The 20,840-nt window shown below is 42.1% G+C and overlaps 1 protein-coding gene across 2 annotated transcripts; it reads left to right on the forward strand.

Annotated features, from left to right (window-relative positions):
• The first annotated feature begins 1,841 nt into the window (after window positions 1-1,841).
• LOC129727300 (uncharacterized) lies at window positions 1,842-6,975 on the forward strand. Of its 2 annotated transcripts, none has more exons than XM_055685005.1 (3): window positions 1,842-2,145; window positions 2,233-2,696; window positions 6,895-6,975. In XM_055685005.1, the coding sequence occupies exons 1-3, from the start codon at window positions 2,043-2,045 to the stop codon at window positions 6,958-6,960; spliced, it is 633 nt and encodes a 210-aa protein (XP_055540980.1). In that variant the 5' UTR covers window positions 1,842-2,042; the 3' UTR covers window positions 6,961-6,975. The 2 variants fall into 2 exon arrangements, with proteins under 2 accessions (XP_055540980.1, XP_055540978.1); XM_055685003.1 differs by having other exon boundaries at window positions 1,859-2,145; window positions 2,203-2,696.
• Window positions 6,976-20,840: the final 13,865 nt, after the last annotated feature.

Below are 20,840 nucleotides of genomic sequence, written 5' to 3' on the forward strand. Positions count from 1 at the left end.
ATTAGTATACAGGACAATGTCGGGGCTTGCGCGACGATCCTGTTGACACTAACGGTCTCTTCCAAACCGGGACTCGGACATACGGCGACTAGCTTGTTAAGCCAGTTTTGTATTTTGAGACCCCAAAGGCTAAGCCATGGGCCAAACGCCAAAGTTACGTGACAAGTTGGTTGACCTCGAAATTAGAGCGGAGGCAACGCCATGGGGACCATTAAATATCGAAACAGAATTTTGCAAACAGCTCCAAATGGTCGAACTATAACAATACTAACGAAGTCCGAAACTTCAATTCGTCGAAGCACAGAAGGTCATTTTTTTGTGAAAACTATGTTATATTGCATACTGTTTAAGCAACATCAAATAATGGATTATAACTAGTTTTTTCGTAGAACATTCTGATTGCAAACCATAATGCGGCTCTGCTGCATGGTCAAGGGCAAGAAATCAAGGCGGCACTAATAGCGAATTTTTTTATTCCACCAGCTCACCTCGTTTTGACCTGGAAGCGCAATAACTGCTGTCAAAACCCTTCTTTATTCGCTCGATTTTGACCCAGTTTTGTACCGCACGTGCTAAGTTCGTAAACAATTATCTGACATCTCTTTCTTACTTGCGTCCTTAACGGCGATGACGTTTTATTATTCCTCGGCAGTTTTGCCCGCACACAGTGGAATAAAGAAATTCGCTATAAGTCAATGCTATTCAATTTCAATTGAAGTAAATTAAGAGTGCATACGCTTTGACAAACAAGTTCTTGAGTCGCATTTTTATCGGTGCTGTCTGAGATTGTCATTTTCGGTTGTCAGTTGCGGTTGTCAGTTAGAGCGCAAAATTCTAATTTTTCTCTGAAATTACAATAACGTCTGGCATCTCTGATTTGGACCACGTGCAGTGTGGCTTAGCATTGGCCAAAAATTGCAGAAATATCGATACTCGAATATCCCTGGCGGTATCGATACCAGCTGTATCGATACTCTGCCTGCTACTTGAAACAGGTCTGTGAAAAGCTACCATTTTTTCTTGATCATTAATACGGAAAATCAGAGATGCCAGGTGTTTTTGAAAAATGTAAGCAACTATTCGAAAAACCGACAAAATCTGCTTAAAGTCTAAACAAAATTTGTCGGTTATTTAAAAAAATGCGTTCGCGCAGGCAAAAATTTTCGCAGATGTTGAGAAAGTCTGTGTAAATATAAAGAAACTTTGACAAAAAACTGCAGAGACCTTGAAAAAAAAATATTTATCTGCGAATCAACAAAAATCTGGACACCGACTCTAAAAATCTGCGTTTTGAAGACAAATCTGCATATTTTGTTTCCCTGCGGTCAACAGACTACTGGTACCAGAATGAGACAGTGGTGACAGAATTATATGTCACACACACAAATCAATGCAATAGCATATGCGCGTCTGCGGCCTTATTTGAAATATGGGGCAGCACGATAATCCTGGATTCTTATTCTTTATTGCCTGCCTTTTTGCAAAAACTCGGCGCTTACGATTTTGCTCTGCACAGACAGTATTACCAAATGCGGCAGCATTTTTCTCGCAAGAGGCATGAAAAACCGCCTTAGAAATGAGCGGGTTTATTCAATCCTTTTGGTGTCTTTCACAAAAAGAGCACAAACCAAATTTCTGCACTGTTTGTAGAAGACTTTAGCGTGATGGATCATATCCGCGCACTTCTACAAGGCTTTTCCGTTAGACAATTTGTAGTTATCAACAATATTTTCTGATTTTATAGTTTCTCTTCAGTATCGAAAAAACATCGGGGCGAAAGTATCGATCCAGCTTGATATCGAAGTCACTTGCATCGATAAAAAATAACGATACTTTAGCCCCAAGGTATCGATACCGTAAGTATCGATACGATATCGGCCAATGCTAGTGTGGCTTCGCCGCGAAATCGAAATCGACAGAAAACTGTCAACAAAGTTGACCATAAAAATTTGTATGATTTCTGATTACTAAGTTAACCGTTGATACTTGAACAGCTTTCTTGCTTAAATTTCACTTTGTTGGATTTGTTGTACTAGCACAACATGAAAGCATTAGAAAAACAAAACCTAAAACAAAAACTGCGTATTTTTAATGAAAGATATGTTTATTTGTTAGATATTTTTCGAATTCCTAGTTCCAAATCAGGTAGGTAGCATTTACAATGATAGTGATACTAGCGTAAAATACTTCGATCTATTCTAGATGATTTTGCATGTAGTGATTACCTTTTAGATGACGGTACTAAATGTGTATCAGAAGAAAAAACTACGGAGCATGAAGCACGTTTGAATGTAATGCAAAACAAAATCAATTCAAAAAATCTGCAAAGAAAGCGTAGGCAAAACGGAGTGCGAAAACTAAATAGAGAAAAGCCAAAAAAGGCTTGTAAACTAAAGCTTCGATTTGCCACTCACGGTCTTAAAATTCCGATGAAAATCGAAGCAATGAGTAAACCCGAGAAAGTAGAACATTCTTACAATTCAAAAGAAAAGCTACTGTTCTCAAAAGTGCAATTCGATGAAAATGATGTTTCGAAGAAGGGTATTGAAACTGATACTAAAAAGCTACTACGTAGAGCTTTAATAGAAAAAGAAAATTTGAAATCACTTAAATCAAAAGGAGATGCTGTGGCATACTCTGAAGTGAGACAAAAAAAAGCTTGGGATCGTGCTATTGCTAAAACGCTTGGCCAGAAGGTATGTAAAATAGTTGCGTTTGATAAAGTTTATTAACTATGAAGATGAAATTTTTGGGGAATAAATCTAAAACAGGTTAGTGAAAACCTCGAATATCTGAGAAAAGTTTTCAACCGAGACGCGGTTTTTTTTATTCACACTAAATGTTGAATATACTTTAGTTAAAAAATGTATAAATTACTGTTTGTTTTTGGCTATGTATCATGTACGAAAGGCTGAATGCACAAAAGGCTGAACCATGAAAGGTTGAGATGAATAGCAAATCTTCATAATTGGTTTGTGCAATGGAAAATTAATTTTTGGCAACATTTTAATTCATTCGCACTTAACGCACGTTTCCTAGATGATTCAGAGCGAGACGGCCGAATGCCGCGAGTGTGCGCCGGCCACTGCGGGTGGCAGCTCCCAAAATCAGCTCTGTATAGGGTCGTTCGTTTTCTTAGGTCTACTGACTCGTAGGGGTGATCCCTAGTTTAATCCGAACGAGCGACAGTGATCTCAGACTATCGAGTCGGCCGTAGGCCGCGAGTGTTTTTTTTTTTTTTAGAAATGAATCTAGTGAATTTTCAGCCTTATGATTTTTCAGCTTTTCGTGATTCAACCTTAGGTGCCTTCAGCCTCAGGCCTTTCGTGTTTCAGCCTTTTGAGTTTCAGCTTTTCGCAGTAAACCCGTTTTTGTTCACCACAAAAATATTGATGTGGAAGCTCATGTGTTTACCGTGTGTTTATTTGAAAAAAAAAAGTTATTCCCAGGGCCGGATTTAAAAAGTGCCTTGCTCAATTTTCGTTAAGAAGGCGTTATCACGCCGTGTGTGTATTCGGGCCTTTAGAAAATCAGTAGAACCATGGGCGCAACTACGGGGGGCTAAGGGGGTTTCAGCCCCCTCTAGAAAGTGTTTAGCCCCCCCTAGAATTTTCCAGAGAATGATTGTATTCAATATAAATACATTCCATACTACTTATCAGAGCATTAAAATCAACACAAATTGAGATGTCGTCATTCATTGATTAAGAACTAGTTCTGCACCCAGGATCTTTTCTAAAGCCTAGCTCTCTTACTCATATTACCAGCCAGACAAGAGCTGTAGTAACTCGTGCTGTATCAAGTTGTCGCCATTTTACTCGGTTTTGGGTTGTGTTTCACCAGTTCCTGCGCCCCTTACTTCCTGGTGCCGGTAGGGTTTGCTGAAGAGAAGTGATTTCACAGGGTTGTCGTCCGGCAACCTTACGACGTGACCGGCCCACCGCAACCTATTGTCTTTCACTAGGTGCGCAATGTGGTTCTCTCCAAGCAGCGCTTGTGGCTAATGATTCATGCGCTGTCGCCGTTATCGGTCGTCCGTTTGTACTCCACCGTAGATAGTCCACAGCACCTTCCGTTCGAAAACACCAAAAGGACTTCCGTAGAGGACTACCGGTTATATCAAGGTTTTGTAGTTTTTTCGTATTGAAGTAGTCATGTCCGATCAGCACTGTGATTGGTGCGTACGTATGTCTGTGAAGAACGGGCCGTCGATGAGAACGTGGTCAATTGTTTTGCTGTACGTTGGTCGAGGAAAGAAGGGACTTTGGACTGCCAGCCCGTGGGAAGCTGCGAAGTTGGTGCATAGCTGGTCGTTGTCGTTCGGCACGGTGTACAGGCTGTGCGGGCAGATCATCGGCTTATATAAGTCTTTCGTTCCGTTCATGTCCCCAATGACGATCTTGATGTCTCTACGCGAGCAGCTATCGTAAAGTTTCTCCAGCTGCGCGTAGAACGTTCTTTTTCTGCATCAGATCTTCTTTCGTGAGGGCAGTGCACATTGGGAATAGTGTAGTTGTAGAACCAGCCTTTTATTCTCAACAAACACAACCTGTCTGATTGCCTGCCACTTCATCACACGACTCTGCATCCTGCACAGCACTATAAAACCGCTACCAACCTCATTGGTTGTGTCACCGCTTTGGTGGTACTGTGCCTTGCGATCACAAATCCACCGTACCTTCTCTCCTTTCAGGTAAAGCTCCTGGAGCGCAACGATGTCGAAGTGGCGGGATTCTAGCTGATCCAGCGGAATCCAGTCGACATCCGGGGAGTTGAGCGATCTACTGTTACATGTACCGAGCTTCTAATCGTCGTCCTTATTTCGTCGGCTGGGTCATTGCCTATTGTTTCGGTTCGTTTTGAATTCTTGATTCTTCGTAGTATGTTTATTTTAGTATGCTGCCTTACTAGGGCTGCGATGCCTAGTCTCGCGATCAGGGGCGACTCGTGGCTTCGAAACCTACCTGTTCAACTACAAATTCTGAATTTGCTTTTTAAAAATTAAGTTCAAGGAAGTAATCGCATTCATGGTACTACTTAAAAATTAAACAATATTTAATTAGTCATTACACTACTTCATTTATTATAAATCGCTCATAAAGCTTCAAACAAAAATTATTTATAAAACAAAGGGATTCTACGTCCAACCTTTTCAGCAAACAAATCAATAACGTTTTCATAAAAACTTGGCTTCTGCTGTAACTTCATTAGAAATCGTCATTAAACATTTGATAGAACAAGCGATCTTCTCCATTCGTTGTTCTCGTATAATCTTTAATTCTACGCAGCACGGAGAAAGATCGTTCTACGGTGGCCGTCGTACTTGGTAATGTGAGAATCAAAATTGCCAGCTTCAATATTTCGGAAAACACATCTTCCAGTCCATTTTCTACTATCATCAATGCCATTTCTTTGACCGACTTGTTCCTAAAATCGACCTTAGAATAAAAAACTTTCAACTCGTTGCTTAGTTTTGCTATATCATAAGACTGGCCGAATGATGTTACGAGTGAATCGAATAGTTGCTTGGGAAAACATTCACTATACTGTCCAAACTTTGAGCTGTTCAGTAGTCCAACATATTTGATGGATTCTAGCGAACGAAATCTATGGTCCAACTCTTTTAGCACCCTGTCCAATATCGCATCGTGTAATGTCTGGTAGGAGGATTTTGGATTTTTGCGCAAACTGTCATCACCTCCGTGAAGCTCAACACAAGCCCCATACAAATCTTCAAAATGCTCGACTGATTTCAACTTTTCAATCTCAGTGCGACAAGATTGAACATTTGTATTGCATTCTATAGCATCCAAATCTTTGTGCTGCAACACACTGTATAGCACGTCAGTAAAAGTGAAGATTGCAGCAAAAACCTTTAGCAGAAAGATTGTTTGAAACTCCAATAGAAATCCATGTAAACCACGGGCAGTAACACATGTATCCCCATCCCAATCTGAATCTCCCAGATATAAATCTCCAATGCAGGTCACAATGCCAGTGTAGTTGTCGTTAACCACGTTGATTAAACGAGTATTGTATGACCATTTTGTACGACAAACGTTAGGAATTTTTGAATTGATATGCTTTCTCAATGCTTCGTTCCGTTTTGTTGATTGGGAAAAAAATCCTGCAAGAGATGATAGCGTTCTGAAAAATTTGGAGGTACGTTTTTCCTCAGAACAGGAATGGAGTAACACGAGATTGAGGATATGGGCTCGGCAGTGTATGAACTCAGCTTTAGGAAAGTTCTTTTTCACCAAAGCTTGTGTTCCTCCAATTTCGCCTGACATTACCATCGCGCCGTCGTAACTTTGAGCGATTATTTTGTCACCATTCAAACCAAAATCCGAAGCAATCGAGTCCACTTGAGCCGCAAGTGCGGTGGCTGTTTTGTTGCTACTAACATCATAGAGACGAACAAACCGTTCGACCGGCATACCTAATTGTATCAATACACGCAAAATATAGCATAAAAATAACGAATAAAGACTCAAGGTCATCTAATAGACAAAAATGTTTCATACGTACCGTCTTTTTGAACGTAACGTAGAGCACAGGAGAGCTGGGCTATCCGTCCTGCATCAGTCGTTTCATCCATCAAAACTGCAGCGTAGGGACCTTCATTTGCCTCTTTGGCAATTTCTTGCAAGACAAACTTTCCAATACTTTCGATTATATCGTTCTGAATTACAGACGATGTTCCCGTAAAGACGTTTGATTGGTGCAGAAACTCTGCAAAACCACTGTCACGCCGTGCTACGAATGAGCACAGGTCTTTATAGCTGCCCCTGTTATTAGAATGTTTTGATTCATCGTGCCCACGGAAACTCAGCCCATGAATGCCCAAATAACAAACGATTTTAATGAGCGTTGTCATCCCTTTTCTATTCTTAGCTACTCGGGCATTGTGATTCGTTTTGGCAACTTCACGCGTGTGGTCCAGAGATTCATCGATTCTGATCCGTCCAAACGTTTTATGAGACATGGCGTTATCAATGTGGTCTTTTGACGAAGAATGAACTTTCATAGCAGCTGTTAGATGATTCAGGTCGGTAAATCCTACTTTTGACCATACACCACGATCCTGATGACGCTGGAATAACAAACACGGCCAACAGTATAGCTTATTTAACTTTTATGATCCACAAAGCCACTTGTGGCTGCTATAGGCCGATCGGTTGAAATTTCTCGTCATTGATTTTTTTGATTTCATGTGAAATGATTTAAGGTTTTTCATGTCAGGCTGAGGAGTTTCCATTTTCACTACGAGCAACTTTTCCTCTATAGAGAGCACAGAAAAAGGACGAGAAAGAATATTTTCCACAGCACATTCTTTTCGTATATTCGATGCCATATGTAAAGCAAACTCTTCTTCCACTCATTCACAAGAAAGACGGTGCAACTGGTTTGTCGCACATTGATAATAATTTTCGTTGAAAAAAAGTCACTCACACACTAAAAACCGTGCAGTGTATTTCTATCTATACGAGAAACTCCCGTGCAATGTGGTAAATGGTCATGCAACGAAAACATTGTTGCTTGAAATGTCAAATAACCTTCCAACGCAACGCCCATGTAAAAGCATACGTGACATGCTGCTCATAATTGTGTATATATGAGCAAGTCGGTACGTACGCTGGATGAAATTGAACTTGTCGCTTCGGTGATGTACGAGAACCTTCGTCTCGTCTCACAGATGCTACAATCTATGGATGTATGAGTGCATCGGTACGCTGAATGGAATTGAACATGTCGCTTTGGTGATGAACGAAAACCGTCGTCTTTGATGCCAGAATGTATAAGTGCATCGGTACGCTGGATGAAATTGAACCTGTCGCTTCGGAGGTGTACGAGAACCGTCGTCCCGTCTCACAGATGCTACAATCTATGGATGTATGAGTGCATCGGTACGCTGAATGAAATTGAACATGTCGCTTTGGTGATGAACGGAAACCGTCGTCTTTGATGCCAGAATGTATGAGTGCATCGGTACGCTGGATGAAATTGAACCTGTCGCTTCGGAGGTGTACGAGAACCGTCGTCCCGTCTCACAGATGCTACAATCTATAGATGTTTGAGTGCATCGGTACGCTGAATGGAATTGAACTTGTCGCTTTGGTGATGTACGGAAACCGTCGTCTCAGATGCTACAATGTATGAGTGCATCGGTACGCTGGATGAAATTGAACCTGTCGCTTTGGAGATGTATGGAAACCGTCATCTCGTCTCACAGATGCTACAATTTTTGGTATTGTTACACTTAATTCATTCAAAATAAAATAGGGTTGTGTATAAAGTGCAAGAATGCCAGTGAACGTTCAATAAAAATATGAATTTGTAATTTGGTTTTTGCTTGAAGTCCCCATGTGCAATGCACAGGTTGCACCTATGGTCGCCCCTGCTCGCGATAGGGCTGCCGCCATAGGTGTAGCTGGCGAGACACCGCATTTCATAGTTCAGCCGTTCGGTCCGGGTCAGTCGCTGTTTGAGCCGCCCTTAGCCTGTGGGGTTCAGACAAGCTGCTCTCTAAGAACAACCCCTTTCCTGTCAGAATACGACCAAGTTCCCACCGGTTCACCGGTTTTTCCTTGGTTGCTCGTATCACAGTCGGTAACACGTGGAGGTAGGAATAGGGCATAATGCCTTGAACCACACTGGGGTCTATTTTATTCCAGCTAGTACGGGTGTGCTGTTAAAAAGCACTGCCCAGCCATTTACCAAACCTGGCTCTCCTCAATATCAAATCAGTGTTGCTGAAAGAGGTTGGCGTTGACGCTGTGTTCAAGATATTCAGTACATCTTCGGAGATTCTATCCCGAAGTGATTTTTTCTGCTGTTACGACACTATTTTAAGCGTTATTAAATAAGCATATTAAAACTCCTTTTTCCGTTTTTTTAAATTACATACATGACAACTAGCCCCCCTAGAAATTTTCCTTAGTTGCGCCCATGAGTAGAACAATTATGTACTTGCTTCACAGAGGAAAGTCCGCCTTCGCGAAAGTAGAACATTCGTACAATTCAAAAGAAAAGCTACTGTTCTCAAAAGTGCAATTCGATGAAAATGATGTTTCGAAGAAGGGTATTGAAACTGATACTAAAAAGCTACTACGTAGAGCTTTAATAGAAAAAGTAAATTTGAAATCACTTAAATCAAAAGGAGATGCTGTGGCATACTCTGAAGTGAGACAAAAAAAAGCTTGGCCAGAAGGTATGTAAAATAGTTGCGTTTGATAAAGTTTATTAACTATGAAGATGAAATTTTTGGGGAATAAATTTTTACCAGTCCACATAAGCACTGAGGAAGACTGTACGTCACAGTCGAAATATATATTTGCGGACTGAATTTCAATATTTATTTCCAAAAAATTTAGTAGAGTATAACGGAAACCGATAACTATTTTTGATTGAAATCTAAAACAGGTTAGTGAAAACCTCGAATATCTGAGAAAAGTTTTCAACCGAGACGCGGTTTTTTTATTCACACTAAATGTTGAATATACTTTAGTTAAAAAATGTATAAATTACTGTTTGTTTTTGGCTATGTATCATGTACGAAAGGCTGAATGCACAAAAGGCTGAACCATGAAAGGTTGAGATGAATAGCAAATCTTCATAATTGGTTTGTGCAATGGAAAATTAATTTTTGGCAACATTTCAATTCATTCGCACTTAACGCACGTTTCCTAGATGATTCAGAGCGAGACGGCCGAAGGCCGCGAGTGTGCCCCGGCCACTGCGGGTGGCAGCCCCCTGCAAAAATCAGCTCTGTATAGGGTCGTTCGTTTTCTTAGGTCTACTGACTCGTAGGGGTGATCCCTAGTTTAATCCGAACGAGCGACAGTGATCTCAGACTATCGAGTCGGCCATAGGCCGCGAGTGTTTTTTTTTTTTTTTTAGAAATGAATCTAGTGAATTTTCAGCCTTATGATTTTTCAGCTTTTCGTGATTCAACCTTAGGTGCCTTCAGCCTCAGGCCTTTCGTGTTTCAGCCTTTTGAGTTTCAGCTTTTCGCAGTAAACCCGTTTTTGTTCACCACAAAAATATTGATGTGGAAGCTCATTTGTTTATTTGAAAAAAAAAAAGTTATTCCCAGGGCCGGATTTAAAAAGTGCCTTGTTCAATTTTCGTTAAGAAGGCGTTATCACGCCGTGTGTGTATTCGGGCCTTTAGAAAATCAGTAGAACAATTATGTACTTGCTTCACAGAGGAAAGTCCGCCTTCTACTTTGCATTTAAAGAATGAAGTTTAGTCAACTATTAGTAGTAAATGTGATTTATTTATTAAATATTTACTAGGTGGTTTCAGTACAAATTCACTTCAATTGCATGATGGCGATCAACCGAAGCAAGTTATTGCGACGCAAGCATTGTGAATGATGTAGCTGGTAGTAGGCGTAGGAATTATTGTTTTTGGTTTGGAGAGATTCAGCCCGTGTCGTTCCTAGCGGGAATGTATAGCTATAAGCTATGTATATAGATTCAGAAGATCAGTGAAGCAGTTCTTTCGCTTTTTTCGTTCCACTTTTGCCTCTCATAAGTGTGCGTTAGGGTGCCAATCACTTATATGGCAATAATATGCAGAAAATTAAAAAAAAATAGTTAAAGGGTATGTGCTTGAGTGCACAAACGTAGGCTTGCCGTGGAACTATGGTGGGTGTAAAGATTTAATTCTGTCATAGCCATAGTATATAACACACACCAAACGTACAAATACCATATAAATACCGGATAAATGCATTCTTGCACACACATGTTATACACACACGCGCTTTACACACACACACACACACACACACACACACACACACACACACACACACACGAATACACACTACTCACACACACTACTCTCACACACACACACACTACTCACATACACACTACTCACACACACACTACTCACACACACACACACACTACTCACACACACACATACACTACTCACACGCACACACTACTCACACACACATACACTACTCACACATACACACACTACTCACACACACACATACACTACTCACACGCACACGCCACTCTGACACACCCCAGCTACTTACACACACACACACACACACGCACACACACACACACACACACATTGGCAGAGCTGCATGCCACCACGGGTCGGCGAGGGGCGATCGCCGAGGTCACGTAATACGAGGGTGACCGCTGACAGTACCCAACAGCCCCGGACCAGCAGCGGGAGATTGCCTAGGGGTGGTGAGGGTCGGACACTGGGCCGTCGACTCCTCGCAAATGCCACAAGTACCCGGAATCATCTCTGACCGAGCGAGTAGTGCCGTTCCCATCAACCAAATGCACTCCCCTGCCCATTGGGGCTGACACCAGTAAGGTCCCAATTATGGCAACTGGCAGCGAACGAAACGGATTCGAGTCGGACTTTGATACGGAACCACGACCAAAGGCTTGCACCTGCATCGAGCTCTCTTAGTAAAGTCGCGTGACAGCGGCTTGAAACGGCGAGATGGTACCCAGTGCAGGGGTCGCCGTCCCGTAAAACCTGGCTGGCCTTCCAGTACGTTCCGCGTCCATTGCCTGGTGGGAATCAGGCAGAGAAGGATCAGATGGGGGGGACTAGTCCTAAGATAAGATGCCCCTTTCCTGACTTACGTGGGCGGGGGCGTCATAGTGCTCATAAGATGGTGTGGTGACCTCCCTTACCCGTGGCCTCACTGCTTCGGCATAGACTACCATGGGACCATACAAGCGACTTCTCCTCTATGGACAAGGATAGCGGCTGGAAAGGGGACCCAATTAAAATGAATCCTACCAGCAAAAATCCCAAATCCCTTTGTGAGAGGTGGCATCCAGCTGTCTCCGCAGAAGAAGGCGGAGACGGATGCAGTAAAAACCGGTAGCGGAAAGGTTAACACGCCAGTCTCCACACCGGATATAACGGTCGACGGTTCCTTGCTTGTCAAGGCCATCGAGAAGAGTAGGGACAAGCGGCCGAACAGCTCGATGCGATCATCGAGTTCGCGGCGAATAGGAGCAATATCGCCAGTGACCTGAAGCAGAGCCTCCTCCTGCTTCGGGCCACCATTGACGAAGCTCAACAGGAGTACGCCGAACTCGTGGCGCGGGCCGAAGTGGCTGAAAAGGGGGTGGGGAAGAAGAGGGAAACTGAATCCAAAGGGGTTCAGATTGATGCCCTCACGTTCGCAGCGATCTGCTCTACGGGGCAGACCACTAAGCGAACGCGGCAGTCCCCGGGGGATGCGGCTCCCGATAATGTGAAAAAGCGGTTGGTGGCGCTATCCACGCGGGACAGCACACCAGCAGGCACATGGGCCGAAGTGTCGACCGGAGCGGCTACTGCGGGGACCCCTGGGTTACCGTGGTTGGAAAAGGGCGCCAGGAAGGTAGAAAACGCCAAGATGGAGCGGTGTTGAAAAAGATGAGGGGCGAAACCCAGCTCAAGGAGTTGGGGGCGGATGTGCGGAGCATCCGCCGATCTCGCACCGGCGAGATGATCCTTGAGCTCCGAAAGGATGTGAAAAACAAGGGCGCTTCCTACAAGGCGGTAGCCGAGCAGGTCCTCGGCAAGGATGTGCAAGTTCGGGCACTCACCTCGGAGGTGACTCTCCAGCTTAAAAACTTGGATGAAATCACCGAGGGGTGCGACATTGCGCAAGCCCTCAAGGAGAAATGCGGGTGGAGGTGGACACAGTCGATCTGCCTCCGGAAGGGTCCAGCGGGAACCCAGGTGGCCACCTTCCGGTTAGCGTCGGCGGACGTGAACCTGGCACTGAAGGATGGTATGCTGAAGGTTGGTTGGTCAGTATGCCCCCTGGGTATACTTCAGCCACCGGACGTTTGCTTCCGGTGCTTCGAGGGAGGACATAAGTCCTGGACCTGCAAGGGGCCCGACAGGAGCCATCTATGCAGACGTTGCGGTGGTGCAGGCCATAAAGCGAAGGACTGTGGGGAGCCTCCCAAGTGTATGGTGTGTTCCGAGAAACGGGACGCCAAACACTTTATGGAGGCCCCAGGTGCCCAGCCGGCAAGCCGGCTACGAAACCACGTGCGTAAGGGTGAGGCTACTGAACCTGAACCACTGCTACGCGGCTCAGTAGCTGCTATACTAAGCAGCCACTGAGTCGCTGTCGGACATCGCCATTGTATCGGACCCCTACCGCATCCCTCCCGGAAACGGTAACTGGGTTGCGGATAGGTCCAGCATGGCGGCCATATGGACGACGGGCAAATTTCCGGTTCAGGAGGTTGTTTCAACTTCAGAAGAAGGGTACGCGGTTGCCAAGGTGAACGGAGTGTTCTACTGCAGTTGCTATGCTCCGCCGCGTTGGTCTACCGAAAAGTTCGCACAGATGGTCGACCTGCTATTCATGGAGCTAACGGGCCTAACACCGTTGGTGGTGGCAGGCGACTTCAACGCTTGGGCTGTCGAGTGGGGGAGTCGCTCCACGAACCAGAGAGGCCAGATCTTGTTGGAAACTTTGGCAAAGCTCAACCTAGATCTGGCCAACGTTGGGTCCGAAAGTACATACAGCAGGAATGGCGCGGAGTCGATCATCGACGTGACGTTCTCCAGCCCAGGACTGATCATGAACTGGAGGGTAGACGATGGCTACACGAATAGTGACCATCAGCCGGTCTGCTATAGTGTAGACAACAACGAGAGGAAGCAAGCGCCGAGTAGGGCCAACATTCCGTTCGCCCGCGGGTGGAAGACATCACATTTCGATGCCGAGGTATTTGAAGAGGCAATGAGACGAGAGTGCGAGGAGGGGCTTCGCCCGACGCATGACCAACTAGTTGCTATGCTATCTCGGGCGTGCGACGTCACCATGCCTAGGACTCGCCAACCTAGGAATGGGAAGCCACCGGTCTACTGGACCGGTGGACGGATGAGATAGCGGATGTTCGCAGTGCGTGCCTCCGTGCGACACGGCGGATGCAGCGTGCGCGAACAGACGAACAGAGAACAGAGCGCCAGGATACACCGGTAACTGTTATAGATCTCGCCGCAGAAAAAAAAGTATGACGTAACGTACAAATTTTCGCTGCGCGGATTCTATTCTTGCAATCCAATTACGTTGAAAGCTGTCCTGTACACTAACGGTTGGCTGCGCAGTCTGTGTCTGTGTCCATAAACCGAAGGTCAAATTACAGAAGAAATGTAGTATCTGGGCTCTGCTTTGCTTGCTCCACAACAACTTAAATAATAAAAATAATAAATTTCCTGTTAGTGCTGGTGTGTCTCAAGGAAGTATGTTGGGCCCAATCTTATACAACATTTTTTCTTCTAATCATCCTGATTGATCATCAGAATGTGAAAAATCTCTGTTTTGTCCTTATCTATTGTACGAGGGCGGAAGCTACTCCAATTCTTTTATCTTAGCGAACAGGATACTTTGAACGACACGTTAAAATGTAGCATTCAAGTTCGTAAACCGCATCAATAGAAACAAAAACTTGCTTTTATAAATGATCTTGATAAAGCTGGCTTTTACAATTCAGAACACAATTCAGAAAATGCAGAAAAGTTTTAAAAAATCGAAATTGAAAAGTTGATCATATTTTTATTGACATTATATTTCTTCTTTGAAAAATCAATGCTTTGTTGATAACAGTTACAAATGAGCCGTTGCGGAACAAAGTGGTATAAGACCAGTTTTTTTTTTCAGAAATGAGTTTTTTTTACGTACGCCACATCTTTTCGAGAAGCTGAAGTTAGAATAACAGAATGACCATCCTTTTCTGAACAGAGTGGTCTATGTACATAAATCGGTGTAATACCATTATGTAACCATGCTTGTCATTCTCCTCAGTATGTGGAAAGAGCGGAGAAAAAATTCACCGCGCACTTCCCTTTCAGTATGTGCCTGCATGTAGCAAATGCTTTCACCACACTGCTTCTTTCTCTACTCAGTGTCTCAACCAACTTACAGAGAGACAAACACAATTCCAGCTCATCCCACATCTGATAGAGACAAGAGGGGTGAATCACTCTACAGAAAAAACGCATAAGTACACCGCAGAGTCCACTGGCGAGTAGTCTGGAAAGTGAAAAAACTGTGAGAGCAGTTGTTTTCGCAGTGCAAGATGTTCTCCATGTTACATTTGACATGCTATGTCTATCATATAACATGTGACACTAGCAATTTTATACGAGTTACCATCATTTTCTTTGTCTTTTACTAGCCTTGTGTACATAGACCACTCTGTTCCGAAACGATTTGATGATTCCTGTGAATTATATATGAAGTCAGCGTGGTCTATGTAGATTGGTAAGATAAAATCACTTATTTCGCAAGAAAACTGTTAATTTTATATATTCCCATGTTAAACAACTTCACAACCTTTATATTAGAACATTTCATTCGAAAGAATCCGTTAAACAGAATTTTATCCAAAGATTATTCGAAAATTGCTTATCCTGGAAAATTTGCTCGATGACCACTTTGTTTCGCAACGGGTCAAATGTGCTATGGTTTTCACTGTAAGGGTTTGAACTTTTAAATCATCTGACAGTTGCACACAAAGCAACCATCCAACATCCCTTTCCTCTTCCCAGCTGATTGCATTTGCAAGGACGTTGATCCTTCAAAGTATTGAGTCACTAAAACTTGTACAATGAGAATGGTCGGTCACTCTCAACCCCATTCTGTTGATTCACTATACAATTTTACTGATTCAGATCAATCACGGAGTGTAACCATTGGCCCTGACGACTCTGTTGATATTGGTTTGGTTTTTACTTACGAAAGTGAAGGAGGGAAATATTTTTACTTTTGTTTTCAAACATAAATTGACAATTGCATATGAGAATTCGCGTAGGTGCGAACAGCCCTTAAAATCTCTTTTACTTGTGTCAGGGCCAATTGATATGTGCAGTCAATCAAGCTAAGCTAAGCTTTATCGAGCCTCAATGAAAATCCCATAGCGAACTGTCAAAAAGTTCTTTACAATATCAATACAGAATTTTTCAAGTGGAAACGGGACAAATGCAGGGCTGCGCAGGTACACTGTCTTTATAAAACACTCAAACTGTGATTTTATTCAGAGGGCGGTACCATTCGAGTAGTTCATTTTGTACCAACTTTTTTGGAAGATTTATTTCTGAGTGTTACGTATGTTTTATGTATGTGAAATCATCGTGACGCTTGCTGTCGCTATCATAATGAAATGCTAAAATTTCTTTCGTTGCAGTGAATTTCAAACAAACCCGTTTTCACTGCGCTTGACGGATGACTTGGCTTTCATTTTTTACGAATAATGCAAAACGGAGGAAGAGAGAATGAACATTGTATGAAAGCGAAATATTTTCTTTTTTTGTTTATACAACAAATATTTTCTTGTGATGGCAGAAAAAAGCCCTGACGCATGATGGCCTGTTTTGACTTTCAAGGAAAAGCGCTAAAATTTTTCATCCCTGGCTGCAATCGTTTCTATTCGTTCATTATCCTACATGTTACGTCGTCGATGACGATTGGCTTCGTTTTTTTTTGATTTCAAGCGAAAAAGGTGGGAAATGGAGAAAACGAAAGATTGCAGATGTAACATCCGTGTGGTAAACGAAAAGTGTTCACTCTCTCTTCCACAGAAATTGGCCGGATTCAGTTTCCGAAACATAAGTAGGAGCTAGTGAGAGGCTTGCGTATTCTTTTTTTGATTATTACCCAAACCCGACCCGTACCCGATACTTTGAACAAATTTCAAACCCGAAACCGACAGGTACCCTAACCATCTCTAGTGATAACCACGGAAATCAGTTTGATAGTCATGAACATTTTAATTCCGGACTTCTCATTTACGAAATGGAGGGAGGATATTTTATTATATTATTGATAATATAGAAAACATATTTTAAATTTTAACATGGAAGATGATCTTGTTTTTCTGAAACCTAAAGTGGACTATGACAAGTTGATTGAATAGCTACACCGCGAAAACGAAAACGACAATAAATGAAACGAATGCGTTGATTGTCCCGTGCCGTGGTGAGTGACTTAGGGACCATACCTAAATGACGTAGCATTTATGGGGGGAGGGGGGATATCATCATTTTGTGACAAGAGGGAAGGGGGGGTTGTAGTAAAATCGACGTAGCATTTTTTTAAAGACTAATTTTTTTGCAGGAAAAATGTATTCTAAAAATACACTAAAACAATGCACAAAGTATTGCAGCGAGATCTGTCGAAATGTTTTTATCTGTGGCATTACTAAGTTGTTTAAACACCTTTACTCCTTGTGCCAAAACACAAGCCCTTTGAAGCAGAAGATGCAGTCACGAGTCTATAAGTTGTAAATAAATTGAATTAGACACGGTTTTTTTTTCAAGTTTTTTTTGTATGTCTGTTACTACAGTCAGGTTTTTATTACGTACCTCGTAAAAAACCGCGTTAATTCGAAAATCCACGTAAAAAAACGCGCTAATTCAAAAACTCGCGTAAAAAACCGCGTTATTCAAAAATCCGCGTAAAGTGAACCAGCAAGAAGGGCTTAGAAAAAACCCGAGACGCTCTAGAACCAGTATTTAAAATTGTCCTCTTCGACGGTCATTCCGGATCTTTCGGAGGGCGGTGGGTATTTTTTGGACTAAGTCTTCTACTAGATAAACACTTAAACGTTTCTGGTTCCAAACCCACTTTAATTCGAAAATTCGCGAAAAAGTTTTTGAATTAGCTTGGTATCGCGTGAAAAAAGCGCGTTAATTCAAAAATCCGCGTAAAAAACCGCGTTAATTAAAAAATCCGCGTAAAAAACCTCGTAAAAAATTCTGCGTAAAAAACCTGACTGCTCGTATTTCTGTACGTTTTTTTCGAATGCTACGTTTTTTTTCATGGGGGTTTAGGTTTTGTGACCAAATGCTACGAGGGGGGAGGGGGGGGGCTTAAAAATCATCAAAAAAATGCTACGTCATTTAAGTATGTTCCCTTGCGTATGAAAAGTTTTTTTTCTCTACGCACCATCTTCGCTTCGGACCCGATCTGATCAATAAGAGTGGAAGACAGAGGTTTTTTTCCGTGGTAATCTCGTCACTCACATCGTTCCCATCGTTCACTTCATTTGCATCGTTCGTACCATTCGCATCAGTCATATTCTTCGCGTCTTTTATTTCTGGGTGAACAGTGCGAGCAAACAGTGCTGGTAGTTTATACAACAAATATTTTCTTGTGATGGCAGAAAAAAGCCCTGACGCATGATGGCCTGTTTTGACTTTCAAGGAAAAGTGCTAAAATTTTTCATCCCTGGCTGCAATCGTTTCTATTCGTTCATTATCCTACATGTTACGTCGTCGATGACGATTGGCTTCGATTTTTTTTGATTTCAAGCGAAAAAGGTGGGAAATGGAGAAAACGAAAGATTGCAGATGTAACATCCGTGTGGTAAACGAAAAGTGTTCACTCTCTCTTCCACAGAAATTGGCCGGATTCAGTTTCCGAAACATAAGTAGGAGCTAGTGAGAGGCTTGCGTATTCTTTTTTTGATTATTACCCAAACCCGACCCGTACCCGATACTTTGAACAAATTTCAAACCCGAAACCGACAGGTACCCTAACCATCTCTAGTGATAACCACGGAAATCAGTTTGATAGTCATGAACATTTTAATTCCGGACTTCTCATTTACGAAATGGAGGGAGGATATTTTATTATATTATTGATAATATAGAAAACATATTTTAAATTTTAACATGGAAGATGATCTTGTTTTTCTGAAACCTAAAATGGACTATGACAAGTTGATTGAATAGCTACACCGCGAAAACGAAAACGACAATAAATGAAACGAATGCGTTGATTGTCCCGTGCCGTGGTGAGTGACTTAGGGACCATACCTAAATGACGTAGCATTTATGGGGGGAGGGGGGATATCATCATTTTGTGACAAGAGGGAAGGGGGGGTTGTAGTAAAATCGACGTAGCATTTTTTAAAGACTAATTTTTTTGCAGGAAAAATGTATTCTAAAAATACACTAAAACAATGCACAAAGTATTGCAGCGAGATCTGTCGAAATGTTTTTATCTGTGGCATTCTGAAATCTTCTAAAAGCTCTGCTACATAAACAATCACTTGGATTTCCAAACACACAATCTGTTTTGAATACAAAAATCGTTGCTTTTTTGTGGCTATTAATAGTGAAAATTACAAGATACTGGTTTTATTTCCGGAATAGTTTCTGTGTTTTCTGCAGACATGGATCATACTAAGTTGTTTAAACACCTTTACTCCTTGTGCCAAAACACAAGCCCTTTGAAGCAGAAGATGCAGTCACGAGTCTATAAGTTGTAAATAAATTGAATTAGACACGGTTTTTTTTTCAAGTTTTTTTTGTATGTCTGTTACTACAGTCAGGTTTTTATTACGTACCTCGTAAAAAACCGCGTTAATTCGAAAATCCACGTAAAAAAACGCGCTAATTCAAAAATTCGCGTAAAAAACCGCGTTATTCAAAAATCCGCGTAAAGTGAACCAGCAAGAAGGGCTTAGAAAAAACCCGAGACGCTCTAGAACCAGTATTTAAAATTGTCCTCTTCGACGGTCATTCCGGATCTTTCGGAGGGCGGTGGGTATTTTTTGGACTAAGTCTTCTACTAGATAAACACTTAAACGTTTCTGGTTCCAAACCCACTTTAATTCGAAAATTCGCGAAAAAGTTTTTGAATTAGCTTGGTATCGCGTAAAAAAAGCGCGTTAATTCAAAAATCCGCGTAAAAAACCGCGTTAATTAAAAAATCCGCGTAAAAAACCTCGTAAAAAATTCCGCGTAAAAAACCTGACTGCTCGTATTTCTGTACGTTTTTTTCGAATGCTACGTTTTTTTTTTCATGGGGGTTTAGGTTTTGTGACCAAATGCTACGAGGGGGGAGGGGGGGGGGGGGGGGCTTAAAAATCATCAAAAAAATGCTACGTCATTTAAGTATGTTCCCTTGCGTATGAAAAGTTTTTTTTTCTCTACGCACCATCTTCGCTTCGGACCCGATCTGATCAATAAGAGTGGAAGACAGAGGTTTTTTTCCGTGGTAATCTCGTCACTCACATCGTTCCCATCGTTCACTTTATTTGCATCGTTCGTACCATTCGCATCAGTCATATTCTTCGCGTCTTTTATTTCTGGGTGAACAGTGCGAGCCAACAGTGCTGGTAGTCGTAGTTTTAAAAATTAAGAGTCTAGCAGTGATGAACCGCGGCGCGTTAAAAAAAGTTGAAGGATGTTGTGGAGGAAAAAGCTGATGCCACAGGAGCACCAAATGTCGGTGTTTTTCCCGATGTTTTCAGTTTTTATTGAATTCATTTTAAATTTCAGAAATCTATAATGAGATGACTCCTAGTAACATAAATATGTATATATATATATATATATATATATATATATATATATATATATATATATATATATATATATATATATATATATATATATGATATAATATATATATATATTATATATATATATAAATATATATTAATATATTATATATATTTATATTATATATATATATATATATTTTTTTTTTTTTTTTTTTTTTTTTCAGGTGTGAGGAGGGAAATTTGCATCCAAACCCCTGAGGTGACCAACCTCAGGGAGTGTGGGGTTGGTTTGAATCAGTGACCGGACCCACTAAAACCCCTCCAGTCTCCAGCCCATAATACTCCCCGGGACCACCGCTAGGTATTGCTTCGGGGAGCGGCTTTTGTGCTCTGTGCACCCTCTTGGTTCTATAGATCTCTTTGCTAACTTAGCTAACTAACCTGGAGACTGGCCGTTAGCTAACACTGGCGTGTCGGTGGTCACCTGTCGCCTGTTTTGCAATTCTAAAACTATTTGAGAGGCGGGCTGTACAAACC

The sequence above is a fragment of the Wyeomyia smithii genome, chromosome 3 (assembly GCF_029784165.1).
Source record: "Wyeomyia smithii strain HCP4-BCI-WySm-NY-G18 chromosome 3, ASM2978416v1, whole genome shotgun sequence".
In the NCBI taxonomy this organism is placed as follows: domain Eukaryota; kingdom Metazoa; phylum Arthropoda; class Insecta; order Diptera; family Culicidae; genus Wyeomyia; species Wyeomyia smithii.

Coding starts and splice junctions, on each gene's coding strand:
- LOC129727300 (XM_055685003.1), top strand. CDS start 2,043: ATGAAAGCATTAGAAAAACAAAACCTAAAACAAAAACTGCGTATTTTT. Junction 2,146..2,202: donor AATTCCTAGTTCCAAATCAG/GTAGGTAGCATT, acceptor GATCTATTCTAG/ATGATTTTGCATGTAGTGAT. Junction 2,697..6,894: donor CTAAAACGCTTGGCCAGAAG/GTATGTAAAATA, acceptor TTCTATTCTTAG/CTACTCGGGCATTGTGATTC.